Source organism: Lissotriton helveticus, chromosome 3_1 (genome assembly GCF_964261635.1).
Source record: "Lissotriton helveticus chromosome 3_1, aLisHel1.1, whole genome shotgun sequence".
Lineage (NCBI taxonomy): Eukaryota > Metazoa > Chordata > Amphibia > Caudata > Salamandridae > Lissotriton > Lissotriton helveticus.
This window is the reverse complement of record NC_136061.1, coordinates 1,393,356,405-1,393,371,834: the sequence shown is the minus strand read 5'-3', so window position 1 is coordinate 1,393,371,834 and position 15,430 is coordinate 1,393,356,405. Positions and strand designations below refer to the sequence as shown.

At 39.7% G+C, this 15,430-nt stretch overlaps 1 protein-coding gene across 1 annotated transcript in view; it reads left to right on the top strand.

Annotated features, from left to right (window-relative positions):
* Positions 1 to 11,642, top strand: part of ADCY5 (adenylate cyclase 5) — a 951,006-nt gene extending 939,364 nt beyond the window's left edge. The window contains exon 19 of the mRNA XM_078682034.1: positions 9,472 to 11,642. Within this exon, the coding sequence (XP_078538160.1) occupies positions 9,472 to 9,600 (129 nt within the window). The 3' untranslated portion in view covers positions 9,601 to 11,642. The remainder of the gene's footprint in view (positions 1 to 9,471) is intronic.
* Positions 11,643 to 15,430: the final 3,788 nt, after the last annotated feature.

Genomic DNA, 15,430 nt, shown 5'->3' with positions numbered 1-15,430 from the left:
TGAGAGTCCCTGATGGCTTAGATATACAGAACTTATAGATATAGGCCTCCCACAATACCCCATCCTTGGCAGCTGATCACTGGTTTATCCAGAAATATTCAAGGGTTTACTTACAGATATTTGCCCAGAATACTGCATTTGTAAGAAGCTGACTCTTTATATGATATATCAAAATGAGATATATTGTGTAAAGAGTCCACTGGTTCCGTTATGAGTGGATGGGGGCTTTCTATTGCAATCTTGTGGTGCGCTTCTAAGGAGTACTGTGTTATTGAGCAGCCTTAGGCTTATCACAAGACACTTGAAAATACATACACTTATCATTAAATGAGACACACAACTCAATAAAAAGATCCACACCAATTTATAAGAATAACATGTATCTTTATATATGTTTAGGAACCAGAAGCAATTTGCTCAGCTAAGTACATTTTTTAATAGAAATTCTTTCAGTTCAAAACAGCATCAGGTGCCAATGTTACTCTGCGGGAATTGGTCTTCATGTAAAGAAGCTGCAAACTCGGACTGGCAGGCCAGTCGGGCTGAATCAGCAGAGGGCCTCAGGCCTCATGATGGTCGGGACAAAGGGACACCCTTGGTCCTCTTCTCCACGGCCCAGGGGTGAAGGGTGCAGAGGTGTCTTTAGGCGTTAGGTTTTACTGTGATGGTAGTGGGGGCCTGCGTGCAGAGGCTGCATGCGACGTCTGGAAGCTCACTGAGGGTGAAACCATGGTGTAGCCGGTCTCTGGAGGGCCGAGGGACCACAATGGCACCGTTGTTCCACTTCCACTTATGCTTGGAGCGACAGATGCCTGGTGTCTTCAGGCGTCTGGTTTCTGCAGTTACGATGTCCTCAAAGGATTGTTTGGGTGCCTGCAGGTTGCATGGAAGCAGGTCTGCTACTTCTTGGGAGGTATTGATTCCTGGGCCAGTTCAATTGCTGGCTCATCAGTCGTTGCAGAAAATGACTCTGCAGGTCCTTCTTCATCTGTCATGTCAACAGGATCTGAATTCCTGGTGCCAGGGCTCCCCTAAATACTGAATTTAGGGGCATTAGGGGAGCGTATGGTTGTAGCCAATTCGCTACTGACCCTTAGGGTCACTACGCGCCCATATGGCCACGTCCTGTGGGAAGTGGGCATAACCCTGTCCCAGAGTTCCTAAGTGTGCCAAGACAATGATTGCAACTTCTGTAAAGTCGTACCCACATCAGGTTAGGCCACCTTAGCGGTGGTACTAACCTGGGGGGTGGGCACGCCTACCAAATTAGCTAACTTCCTGCCTGTCCAGGTGCCAAAGTGCTCTGGAAAAAGGGGGTTCGGCCTCCTCTCCTATTAGAAATAATAACATAATATAATTAAATCAATATCAAAACTAGAACCGGTTTCGAACACATTCGGAGAAAAATAAAATAAATTAATGTCACATGAGTAAGCACCATGCATAAATCGCTTAGTACAGTCAGAAACAATGAGTAGAATGACTAACACAAAATGTAAGCAGCGTGGAGACAAAAAAAGTGAAGTTAAAAGGTAAACATCCATAAATGATAGACAAAACAGCAGACCATTGTTAAAAATGTTAATGAGTCAAAGAAGAGTAAAACATAAAAATTCCTGTGCTTATGTGAATAATTCGGAATGCATAGAGTTTTTTTTACAAACAATCTACCATGTTTATCATCATTAAAGCCAAAAGGGAAAAAATAATAAAAAGGTGAACAAACCATGTTCATAATTAATTGAGACGATTTTGCACAAGGGTATTGCAGTTTAGTAAATAGATGAAAGGTTCTTCTTAAGTATTCAAGGATCTGTCAGTGAAGAAAGGCAGTGTTTAATAGAAGAACCTAATTAGCGCTAGTTCGTTCACATTTAACTCACATTGTAGGTTCAGTGTGTGCTGTTGATGTATTTCCTATATTCTCCCGAAAGGTAAGGTTCAACCCATTGTATATCAAAAAAGGGAATGGAGAAAAACAAAAAATAATAATCTCTCTCAGTATTGAACGGTTCTCCCGCTCATTGTCTAATGGAAATTAGAAAAACACAATCCTATGTTATGTCTAACAGATGCCACATTATTGGCAAGATTTAAAACAGCCTAACAAAACACCAGGGATTTTTTTTTCTAAATTACACGACAGCAGGGCCGGACTGGCTACCGGGCAGTTGTGTGTGCTGCCGAGCAGGGGGGATGCTTTCGTTGATGGGGACCTGTGTGTGCAAAACGAAAATCGTTTTGCTTTTTTTTTCAAAGCGCACGCAGGTCCCCATCAACGAAATACGCCCATAGCACGGAGAAATCATCCCCCTGCTCGGCAGCACACACAACTGCCCGGTAGCCAGTCCGGCCCTGCGTGCTTCCTCCACTGGTGGGCGAACTCGCTAGTCCGTTACTATCCTCTTTGCATAAAAACTAGGGAAGCACTAATAATACTTAATGTATTACTTCCAATCGTATTGGGTAGCGTCTAACATAACAAGTAATGACTCAACTATATTATGCGAAATCACGAATTGAATTCTGCTTAATTCCGTATTCTGTGTCAGTTATTTTCCTCTGCAACTAAAACAAAGGAAATACATATACTGTTTTCACGTATTACGCCCAGTCGTATTGATTAGCATCCAACATACAAATGATTGATTTATCTGTATTGCGGTTAGTTACCAATTACTAGCATCAAAATACAGAGAAGCAAATTAATTCAATAGAATTACTCAATAATATTGAATTGAGGAAAAGAACATTATAAAGCCTCATAGATAATAGCACAAAGTTTTCTACAGTTATTCTTAACCAGTGTAAATGGTATGGTGTATCTCAAAGGTGGTGATAAAAAAAAAGAATAATCAAAATAATCCAAATATAGATTAATCTACTGGATTCCACTACTCTGTGGTTTAAAAATGTTGCAAACGAAGATGGGTTTTGCACTCAACGTGTGTGTTCGACTGTTAACATCATCTACTCTATGAATCTTAGCTTGATGTCTTACATCTAGGTTCTCAGGCTAAAAGAAAGAGACTATTGTAACGCAGATATAATATCTGAAATACAGATCACAAAATAGTATGTCAGAAATAATAGTGTAATTCCTTTCCTTTATTAAAGCCTAATTTAAGGGCTCTAAGTTTAAAAATCCAAAAGCTTTCCCTTTCACTTAGTTTTTTTCCCCTCATCTCTACCTCTGCAGTGAGGATTAACGGTTTCAATAGCTAGAAAGCGTATGTCCTTGTGAGGACATACACTTTATAGCATGTCCTCGGAGATCTTACTATCCACCTTGATCAGACAGTTCCTCAGGACACCATTGAATTCATAGGCACTCTTCACCTAGCCCAGCTTTCTCAATGGGTCAGTCTCTCGATGCACTTAGGGGGCCAGATCCTCGATCTAATTTGCTCTAATACTCAGATAATGATATTAAAGTTTGGATATCCTCCAAATCTCTGGTTTAATGTGTGGAGTGACCAATATCACCTGCTCTCGGGGTATGTTTACGTGGAGTGATCTCAAAAACCGTTTTCAATTTCAGTTTCCATACCAATTTCAACAAATCCACTTTGAAACTAAAAAATCAATATGTTGGGACAGAACAAAGTTCACCCCTTTATTAAGAACATACAATTTTTCTGAAGATAGGACATAATCTGATAAATTCACAGACAGTTCCTCAGGACACCATTAAATTTATAGACACTCTTCACCTTGCCCAGCTTTCTCAATGGGTCAGTCTCCCGATGCACTTAGGGGCCAGATCTTCAATCCAATTTGCTCTAATACTCAGATAATGATATTAAAGTTTGGATATCCTCCAAATCTCTGGTTAAATGTGTGGAGTGACCAATATCACTTGCTCTCGGGGTATGTTCACATGGAGTGATCTCAAAAAACGTTTTGAATTTCAGTTTCCATACCAATTTCAACAAATCCACTTTGAAACTAAACAATCAATCTATATGTTGGGACAGAACAAAGTTCACCCCTTTATTAAGAACATACAATGTTTCAGAAGATAGGACATAATCCGATAAATTCATTACTAAATTCAATTCTTGTTTCGATTGTTGTCTTGTTTTGACACCCTTTTTTGTCTGTTTCTTCTTCTGTTCTTTTGGTGCCTATGAGTGGTGGTTTCCTGTCAATGTTTTTTCTTGCTAGGGATGCTGCTGTTCTTTCTACCATATGCATTATGCACAATTCTTCTAAAAAAAGGAGATTTAGGTTGAAGAAAAGAAGAGCTTGTTGAGGGCTCACTGTCAGTGGTAAGGCTAGCTGCGCTGCTCAATGAAATTTAAGAGCTACATTTCTCTTTAGGCTGGCTTAAGTCTTTCTTTTTGCTTGAAACTCCATAATATTTTTTCACGTATGAGTAGATCCTTCCTGAATTATTGTCCTGAAAATCTTGTTCTAATTTTGATAATTCTTTTGTTTTTTATCTCATCTTGATATGTATCGAATATACGGTCTAAAATCTCATAGTTTTTAGTTGTCAAATTCTCACACTTTAAATCATTTACATCTTTCCTATGGTTATTGATTTCAGTTTGTAATCTAATCATACTGGCTTCAGCTTGTTCAATGAGCATCGTTATTAAGTCAAGCGAGGAATTTTGTAACTTTAAATGCCATTTGTTTGCTATTTCCTCATTCATGTTTTCTGCTGATGGAAACATTTAATCATATTCCTCCCTGTATTAATTTTCTATCCAACTATTGCCTAAGGCGTTGTACCTCCCACCCCTTAGAGCTCTCCTTGATCATAAGTCTTTCTAATGGAAAAACAATTGTTTATGACTTTTGCATGGTCCAGACCCATTTATATTTCCTTTAGCAACACACACTTTTTTAATCCCTTGCCTGTGGGGCTAATTCCCTCGCTGTACTGGCGGGCGGGGAGGTGCGCACAGCGCCCCAGTGCTCATGACGAGCGTCGGCTCGTCATGAGCCACGGTGGCCGTGTGCTCATGACGAGCTGAGCTTGTCACGGCCACACCCGTTTCTTTAGAATGCTCAGCACAGCGGGGGAATTAGCCCCGCATGCGAGCGTTGTGGCCGCTATGACGAGCTGAGCTCGTCATGAGCACACGGCCACCGTGGCTCATGACGAGCTCAGCTCGTCATGAGCATTGGAGGGGTTAAGCAGTGAGGTGGCCAACATTTCTCTTTTGTTGAAATGCTTCGACATTCTTAAGCTTTAAGATTTATTTGTATTTAGAACAAAACATGAGACAATTGGTCTCTCCACAGTTTTTACCGGCCTCTGTAACAAAAACTGTTTGCTACAAAGTAAGAGGGGATGGCAACAAAGGCTCTCTAATCGGGTTGACACTCAATCCCCAAAAGAATAACATGATTAAATCCTCCTGTCCTGTGTTAAATACAAAAAACACTGACTGTTTAGGAGGCATCTGAAAAGTAGAAAGTGAATAAAAGTGGAAAGTGATACAAGAAAATGGTTTACAGCAAATAGTTTACAGAAAATAGTCTTGTACCATCTGTTTCACTATTTCCTGAAAACCATTTCCTTGTATCTCTTTCCACCTTTATTCACTTTCTACAGTGAAATACTACCTTTCTACTGTCATATAACACTGTCATTTTTTTGATGAAATATTGTTTGTGCGGTGTATTATTTACAGCATTTGCATATGTAACATATCTCATGGCCCTGATGAAGCGACTTTGTAGTATTGAAACATGTGTTGGCCTTAATCTGAGAATACTCCAACATTTGAAAATGTAAATGACATTGGGCTAATACTCAGCCATTGAGTTTATGCTTATTACTTTTCAGAGACCTCAAAAACAATCAGTGTTTTTTATATTGAACAAAGGCCAGGATGGTTTAGTCCTGTTATTGCTTTTGGGTTAAGTATCAAACCCATTAGAGAGCCTCTGTTGCCCTCCCTCTTACTTTGTAGCAAATCATTTTTACCAGTTGCCAGCACATGTCCTAAAATCGTTTCCCTGGTCACTCGCACCGGCAGTGATGGAACTCATGCAGGTATGCCCTCACATGTAATGTTAAGCACCCTGACTTAGGGTTTGCAAGGCCTGATGCAGGGGTGACTTACAAATACTACATGAGTGTTAGGGGGCATGGTACATAGAGATGTGTGTTAGGCCGTATTATCACTTTTTTCTGCACCACAACACGCAGCCTGAGATGACAGCCCTGTATGAGTTTGGTGAGGGGTCCCTCAGGGGGGTAAAATTTGTGCTGCAGCCCTTGGAGTCCCTCCTTAGTATCTCAGGCCCTAGTTACTAGGGGTACTAATTACTAGGGGCGAATAGAGGGTGATTAAGGTATTTGCCAATTTGGAGAACAATTGCTCAATTTTGGGAAAGAGATCTGGCACTTCCATTTGATTTCACATCATGTACCAGGCAAAAAGTGGGAGGTACCATGTCAAGAAGGGGCATTTTCATTTAGCATTAAACAGGACTTTTGAGGGAAAGTGCACAGAACCTCATGCTGAAACATCGCTGGCATTTCTAGTTACAACACCACCAGCTAATCATCCAGAAGAGTGCACAGTAGATATCTATAATTTTAAATCCAAGGGCACACATCACAAGAGGCAATCCAGTAGTCTATAGGTAAATGTATCCTGTGCACAAGGGAAAAAGGTATATTTGATTTACAATGGGTGTCTGAGTCTCCACATAATGGCCAAGTTGTCCTATTTCATTGTTCGTGCAGAGTTCTTGGCTGATTCAGATGACCCACTGAGCAAGACAATTGACCATATAGGCCAACGTTAAGAATGGTGTTAAAGTCCCACCCCATCCCCTGTCACAAAGTGAGGGTCCCCCTTCTGGCATATTAAGTGCAGTTTGGCATACAATTATGGGACATAAATGCTAACATAGGTTAATGTTAACATTCACAACATTCTATTTTGCCTTGCACAAGCTTGTCCCCCCAGGATTTGACACTAATCCATCAAGCTCAATGGAACATACCATTTCTCAGAAAAATCAGCACCCACCCATGCTTTGTTTCTCATGAATTTAAATTTACTTAATTGTGCACGAATATCATTATGCCCAAGAAAAATTCCGCTGAATCATACTTGTTGGTCTGGCAGTATCTTTGAACCTCCAGCCAAGAATATGATCTAGTCAAGTCTGTTGTACCCATTTGCGTTTTCAGTAGGTACACTGAGCATGCACGCAATCGATAATTACTTGTGCTTGATGTGTAAAGTATGTGGTGAAAACCATGCTTCAGAAACCTGCATTTGGGAAAAAGCAATGCTCTTGCTTCGAATCAGAGTTCACCTTCAGACATAGGGAGTGGTAATACTCATGTACTTGATGAGTTTAATAGTTAAGGAACATTTGGCTAAGTGTACAAACCTACTTTTTGTCACAAATACTCAGAATTGGAATTTGCGACTGCAAAATGCGATTTTCCTTCGTACAAATTCCTTTTTAGCTTTACTCACTCATAAAAAGGGATAGTACCTGGATGCCGATTCAGCGTTTAGAATCAATATCCAATGTATCAATGGCTTGCAACTATATTGATGGTCTCAAACCATTGATAATTTACTGACTCCCATGTTGAGTTGGTAATATATTCACAAAGTGTAAAGGGTCCTTTGTGCATTTTTGTAAACGTTTCAGGGGGGAAAGGGGCTGGGCAGTAATCCCTAGGTGCACTACCAACTCTCACTGGAACTTTTAAGGGAGAACATTTTTTAAGATAAGCAGCCTTTTAAACAAAACTGGCTACATTTAAAATAAATAAATTACTTTATTGAAACACATTCCAGGCATGGTGGTCTGCAATCCCTTGCATTCCACCTTCCTAGTGATTGTATCCATGTGGTCTCAATTTGCAACCTACCTCTTGAATTTTAATGAGGTAGGTTGGACTGCGAAACCACTCGATTTTTAATCTATGAAAGAACCAATATGTGCATAGGTCGGTTCACAAAATGTTATACTAGTCACCAAAAGACTGGTCACAATTTGCAACTTTTGCGACCAATATTTTAGAACATCTGGCCCATTGTTTGCTAAATCTCGAATGGAAAGGATATGGTGACCAATTTATTCCCAGACATTCAAGAATGTCCCATTCTCTGGTTTTCACATATGTCCCTGTGTTTGGAATTATGTGTGTATATTAAAATTGTCTTTTATCGAGCCATATGTTTCTAGATCTTAAATGTATGTTGATATTGAAGCTCGTTTGGATCAAAAAGACTTGAAAGTGCAAAACATCGCAACTTTGAAAATCATTTCTGCTTTTTCCTGTGATATATCCAGCTCTGATTTAGAAACGAGTTAAAGAACTCTGTTGTGTGGTAGTAAACAAAAAAGAAAATGCCCTTGAAATGTTAGTGTCCTCCAGTGACATACTTACACTGTGGATTGAGTGACAAGTATGTCACATTATTTATTTGCCAACAAAATATCAATCTTAAACTGGGCACCACATTCATTGAGGATAGTCAATCGGAAGTGCAGCATTTCAAAAACGTTTCCGAATCTTTCTCGGGTTGTTTGCTTATAGATATGGAATATCTCGGCTAACCTAGTTGATACAGTGCTCGGCGGAAACACTATTAGAGACAGATGCCTGTGAAATGCATAGATGACGTTCGATTGATATATTTGTTGTAAGGTGTCAAGCACGTTGTAGCTTTGTAGAGGTTTGGGGTTTAATTTGGCACTGATAAATGATTGTACTTGATATGTGAAACTTTACAAAATGAAATATTTCTTTGGAAAATTTGTTGCATACTTTTTGGCACTGGCTTACATAAAATGTAACTATCTAATGTGTCCCCTTTTGCAGGCTTCATAATACACCTGGATGGTAAATAAATCCATCTGGGTGAAATTAAGTTATTATTTATGACACACCTTCAGTACAACAAACTCTAAGAAGATTGAACTGTTTATTTTTGAAAAATAATAATTCATTAGCATTTGCTGCATTTTGGCATCCAACTTTGGTACAAAAGGCAAAATCTGTGAAAACTTCAACCATGGCCTCTTCAGATGTTTTCCAATTAACTGGCGACATTAATCTATAGACATTATATTTAGCATGCAGTGAAACTATGACAAAAACTACTTTTTGCTAAATTTCATTGGATACCTAAGAATTGTACATGTCAATTTCCCAAAAGTGTCCTCTGATCAGATGCAGAACTGAGGTGAGGCTTCTTGGTGGCCTGCATCACATAAAATGTGATGCAGGCCACCAAGAAACGCTCATTTGCTGGGTATTTTCTATTTATGTCGTGTAGTGGTAATCACACTAATTATGTCAAATCCCAGAACATATGGATCAACAGACACATCGAAATAATTTCACCATAATAAATGTGCTGTACTTTGAGAAACCTCAAATTGACAGGCAAACTTTCAGATCCTGACCTTTCTCTACGTTTATTTCCTTGTCATTTTATTGAACTCTTCCTTGTATTTCCTTTATTCTAGGTGACGTCAGATCTCCAACAGGTATTAGCATCCAACAACTATCACCTGGAATGTCGAGGTGTTGTGAAGGTCAAAGGGAAAGGGGAAATGACAACCTACTTTCTAAATGAAGGGCCGCCCATCAGTTAGCAGTAGCCGCAGACTTGCTATGGAGAGGCACGCGCACCAAAGGTATCGCGGATCCCTGGTACATCACTTGCGAGCAGCGGACCTAGGACATGGGGGAGCTCTGGTTCACTCCTTATTCCAGGACACTGCTCCTGCAGTCTCACTCTTGTTGTGCAGGCGAAGCATCAGAAGAGGACAAGCGCGATAGCTGCGGCCGGCTGTATCCTGAATGACTGCCCCACTGACCAAAGAGGTACCTTAGGAGAAGTTGACCTACAATGTGGGATGAAACGAAAGTTCTCACTGCTCTGGGAGGCACAAGAAGATATTTATTGACTGCATAGGAAACTTTTCTTTGCAGAGGAATAGGTATGTGTACTGGACAAACAGCCACATGAAGTGCATCATTGCTATCAAATTTGGCGTATAAGCAGGTTATTCTCTATTGAAATTGGCCCTCACTTGTACACCACACAGAAGCAGTTTATAGTCACCGAAGATTAATGTGGCAATTATTGGAGTGACAATCAGCAGCACAATGCTTTCTACCTTCTGCTTGTATGGGAAGGCCATCACTGGCACTACATTCATGTGAGGACCGCAGTTCGCATATGGTTGTCAAAGACATGGGAATCATGGCTCTGCAGACATATTTATTGAATCAAAAAGTCTTCTGTGATCTTCTTGTTTGATGAAGTATATGTACATATATAGATATATGTATATACATATTGGTTTACACGTTGAACTAAATATGTAAACGAAAGACACTTTAAATATTCAAGATGCGTCCTTTTTGTATTTTTATTTTGTAATATTGCAACTTGGGGTTCTAACAGACAAACCAAAATCTATATTTTGTAAATGGTATACATGGGCGGGAGGAACGAAGGGGTTGTGCACACTGGTGTGTATTCTGATGTGTACTATGCCATGGAGTTGTATTACATGCTGTGCATTATTCTTGCGATACAGACTTGGCAGTTTTTATTTCAGCTAAGCAGCACAAAAGAAAATGAAACCAGCCTTCTTAGCGCAGTCATTCATTTACGGAATGAAACCGCGCAACTGCTCTACTATCATACTGTCTTGCTCAGTGAAGACATTTATTTTTTCAAAGCAACCAAATTCCCATCTTGGTTTATGATTGGCAAATAAATCAGCATTTATGATTTTTGATTTGTGCAGCAAGAAAATATTATTATGTATGTGTGCTGGAGTTGAGCAGGTGGGGATTTCGCTTCTGGTAGGTATTCCCATTGGCACTTGGAAAGGCTTAATTCTCTAAGTGGATTATTTTTTTAAACATTGTATTTTTCGGAGCCCCATTTGAATGATGGAACAGTGCAAGAATAACAGTACCAGATTGACAGACAAAGTCTCTTCAACAGGCACCACTCTGGCCTCCACCAGAGCATATTTCTGAATACCATAATTTGCACATTTTTTAGGACCGTTGTCACTAATCCACAGTCTGACAGCCTTCTCACCTAAAAAGGATACGTTTGCTGCAAAAAACATTTTGTGGTGGACTTTTCCAAAACAGTTGTGCTATAAAAATATAGCACTGAAAGTAGGGTTTGCTGCGTATTGTACCACCAAAAAGTATCATTTTTTTAATTTCTTTTTAAATGTATCAATTACAAGAAATTTACAGTTGGTGATCATTTAATTATCTTCACATAGTGTGAGTAGCTTCAAAACTTTGCCCATGTATAATTGTAACAATAAGATAAAGTCTATCACCAGGTCACCACTTGAAACATCTTATAGCATCATTTAATTTTTGGCAAACAGGGTGCTCTGTTGCAACGTGACACTATGTTGCCCACCAAACGATCGGTCCACCAAACTCATTTGGTGACAGGAGTAATCCATACGATGACCCTGCCTCCCATTGGCCCCGTTGATAGAATACTTCTTCCGGTAGCTCAGTGTAGTAGGTGCCATGGAGGAAAGGCGTTAACCCATCTGCCGTTCTTGTGGTGGATGGTGTAATATGTAATTAAAAAGGGAGTGGCCCAGCTATCCAAGGGACAGGGTACCAACACAACCAGTGTAACAAAAAGACTTTCCCTTGGTTCAGATATCACTCATAATTTCATACTCACCACAACTCCGATACAATGTCAAATAATCATGCCTCTGCCAGCTGTGAATATAAGCACAAAAACTAAAAGTTACCAAATATAGGAAAATATATAAATGTATTCATATACATTCTTTTCAAACACATATAAAAACATAATCACAAATCATTTCAACAATCCCCCCAAAAATTCATAAAAACAGTTAAAAACACAAAAAGAGACAATAATAGGTGATTCAATGCAAAAACATCCTAAACTATTAATTCATATAGTCCCTTGAATTTTAGTGTGACAGACACTTTGGAATTAATAGTTTCGGATGTTTTCGCATTGAATCACCTATTATTGTCTCTTTTTGTATTTTTTAACTGTTTTCATGAATTTTTGGGGAGATTGTTGAAATGATTTGTGATTATGTTTGTATATGTATTCGATAAGAATTTATATGAATAAATTGATATATTTTCCTATATTTGGGAACTTTTAGTTTGTGTGCCTATATTCACAGCTGGCAGAGGCATGATTATTTGACATTGTATTGGAGTTGTGGTGAGAATGAAATTATGAGTGATATCTGAACCAAGGGTGGATGGTGTAATGCCTTACTTTACTGTCTATCACCACCAGAAAAAACCTTGCAGTGAAGGAAGAGAAAAAAACAAAAATGGCCCACGCATCCTGGCAGAAAACATCCTTGGTGTGGGGGGGGTCAATCGTTTGTTTGTTTTACTAGAAACAAACTCTTGCTTTGTCAGTTTGCTTCTGAAACATGTAGAAAGTTTTGTGATTGGCTGTCAAAACCGTCAGCAGTAATCCACCATACAGTTAACATAGTGAAAGGATCCGCTGTGGCAGTGGTTCCTTTCAGTGTACAGAGATGACCGCTGGGCAGGCGGCCATCTCTAAATTTGGCAAGTGGAGTGCTGTTGGGATGGTGGAGGTGATTTCCTCTGCCATCCCAATGTACAGCACTCCATCTGCCAAGCTCTGAATCATGCCCTTAGTCTGTTTTACAACACTGGCTTCACTGCTTCGGAAAGAAAATATTTAATTGTAAGTCCTGAAATAGCATCATTTGTAGTGCCAGACTAGTTCAATATTTGATAATGGCTCAGAGATCGCACAAAAGTATTTTGTTGAAAATGCCTTAATATTGTGTTTGAAGAAATACGGGTCTGAAATGCCAAAGTAGAAGGGCAGGCTGTGAAATTCAGCCATGAACGTCAGAGCTTATGATGTCTTTATGTTAATAAAACTCTTTGAATTTCATGCTCGCCAAGGCTTGACTGGGTAACCTCTTAATGGCTAGGAAAATACTTTTTAGAGTTGTTAAGCATAACAGGTAGATTGGCAGGTAATCAATAATTTAGTCACCATTATTCTTAGCATTCTGCTGCCATGTTTATTATTGTACATCAATTGCCTTTCCAGTTGTCTCAGTAAATGATTAATACAGCAGGTAAGTGCCAGTTAGCCGGGTTGATTGTAGCATTTTACAACCCTTTCAATTGACTTCCTTGGATTTACTCAAGTAGTCGTAGGAAAACCAAAGGATCTTGGTGCCACCCTGTTAGAGAGGCTAAGCAAAGTGGGCACAGTAATTCAATACATTGCCTGGAATGCATATCTGTACCTTAATAGCCCGTTCAACTCCCTAATGTCTGGGGGAGGGGCAGGTGTGTATGTGTGTGTGTGTACGTTTGTTTGTGTGTGTGTACGTGCATGTATGCATGCATGCATGCATGCATGTCTGTCTGTGTTGGTTTCCAGGGTTTCAATCTGCTATTACTTATAAGTGGCAAGCTGAGAAGGTCTGGCAGATGTATCACTTGACTTTTGTGGTGCATCTGGAATAATCCATGGAATCTATGGCCATTGGAAAGACATTCTTAAACTTTTCTCACACTAATTTTCTCAAATGTGAAATGAGGCCTAGAGATTAGAAATGTTAGTGCTGGGGCCAAATGTAAACTTGAAGTGATTTACCAAATACATTTATGGTTAATTGGGAGTGCTGTATTCTCTACAACAGAAAAAAACAATCATAAACCAGAAATTGTGAGGTCTCATCCACCAGTGAATACTGAGCTTTAATTGAGAGGACGTTCCTATAGCTACTGAAATTGTGTACAATGTCGAATACTTTCCCTTGAATCTACTGCAGGCCCTTTTGTCTGTGAGTCTATATGCTGTAAAAGAAGTCTTGTTTGAAGAAACATCCCTGTATAAAAAAGTTCTAACATTAGCAAGATAGAGTGATACGTTTACTCTAGAAGAAAAACATATTACAGTGCAGGCTGGAATGAATCGATATAAATTGGATGTATCAAGAGGTATCCATTGCTTCTATTGCACATACAGGTCCAGAGTCTGAACCCCATCGATTAATATCTAGAATTCTCTGCAGGCCGGACTTTGAGTAGGACTTCAACAACCAGTTATTCTGGTATAGGAACACCTGACCTCCCAGTTATCTGAGGTGTGTGAACAACACTGTCATACACTTCATGAACACTCTTGGTGTACTGAGAGAAGACAGGAGAAAAAGGAGCTGCTTGCGAGGTCTTGTCATAACCACAATTGCTTTGTATATAGATTATTAATATTGGTCAGAGCAAGAGCATACATCCATCTCATTCAGAGAGGCACTGGAGGGATGTTTGAAAAGGGATGTTGTCTTACTGGAGGGCTTATCAGAGGTGCAGAATCCTGTCAGATTTTGATTTTGCTTAAGGTGTGTTCTTTGTATAAAGGTGAAGTTTCTTCAGACTTACATGTACTCACCATCCTTGGGTACTGCCTCGGTGAGATGACATTTTTAGAGAATTGCAACTTGCCATCAAACTGCAATATGTATGGAGATACTTTGCATTGAAGATTTGATGGCCATGAGTTGTGCTATGCCCTGTTGTAATGCTTTGTCAATAAGTGGTTTTGCTTTATTAGGCAGATTATCTGACCCGTAGTCAATGAGGGCTGTGGATAATGGTTGTGTCCTGACATGATTGCTTTAGTATCAGACCTTCTGGCAGGGAGCACCCTTATAATATACCTTTCTGTTCTCTTCCTGGTCCCTGACTGAACCATTAACTACTGCTCTATTGCAGCATGCACCATAATGTCAGCAGATCAATTGAACAGTTACTTCCCTAGGTGTTCAAAGAGAATCAGTAGGGGAAGGTTCCTAGTTGATTCCTTCTTGAAGCTGTAAATTGATTTTATGTAATTGATCCATCCTACAGTGACCAACCCACCCACATTATCAGTGTTTGGATGAGTCTTGATCAAAGATTTCAGAGTGGCAATGGATACTTATTTTAATCTTGGGTGATTCTGTGGAAGCTAATGCAAAGATAACGAGACACAACAATGGTACTGGGTTTCACTTAACTATTTTAAGGTAAAAATTGATCATTGTCTGGGACGTAACAAGATACACTTTTATGCAGTGGGGTGGAAAAGGAGTTAAATGGAGACATGTCTCAATAGGTATTGTTAACCCCTTCCATGCTGATGACGGCCCCCAGCCGTCATGCACTACAGTGCTCTTGTGCAGATGACGGCTGGGGGCCGTCATGACCGCACCCGCACTGAAATCTTCAGCACGGGAGCGGAATCGGCCCAGCATGGAAGGGGTTAAAACTTTCTTCAGCTGTAATTATATCCAAGAAATTAGTGCCATAAAGATTCACACTGTCTCAGTTGTTTTCTAGGCAAACATGTGTTGGGGTGTCACTGACACCAACACAGCCAAACTGTTG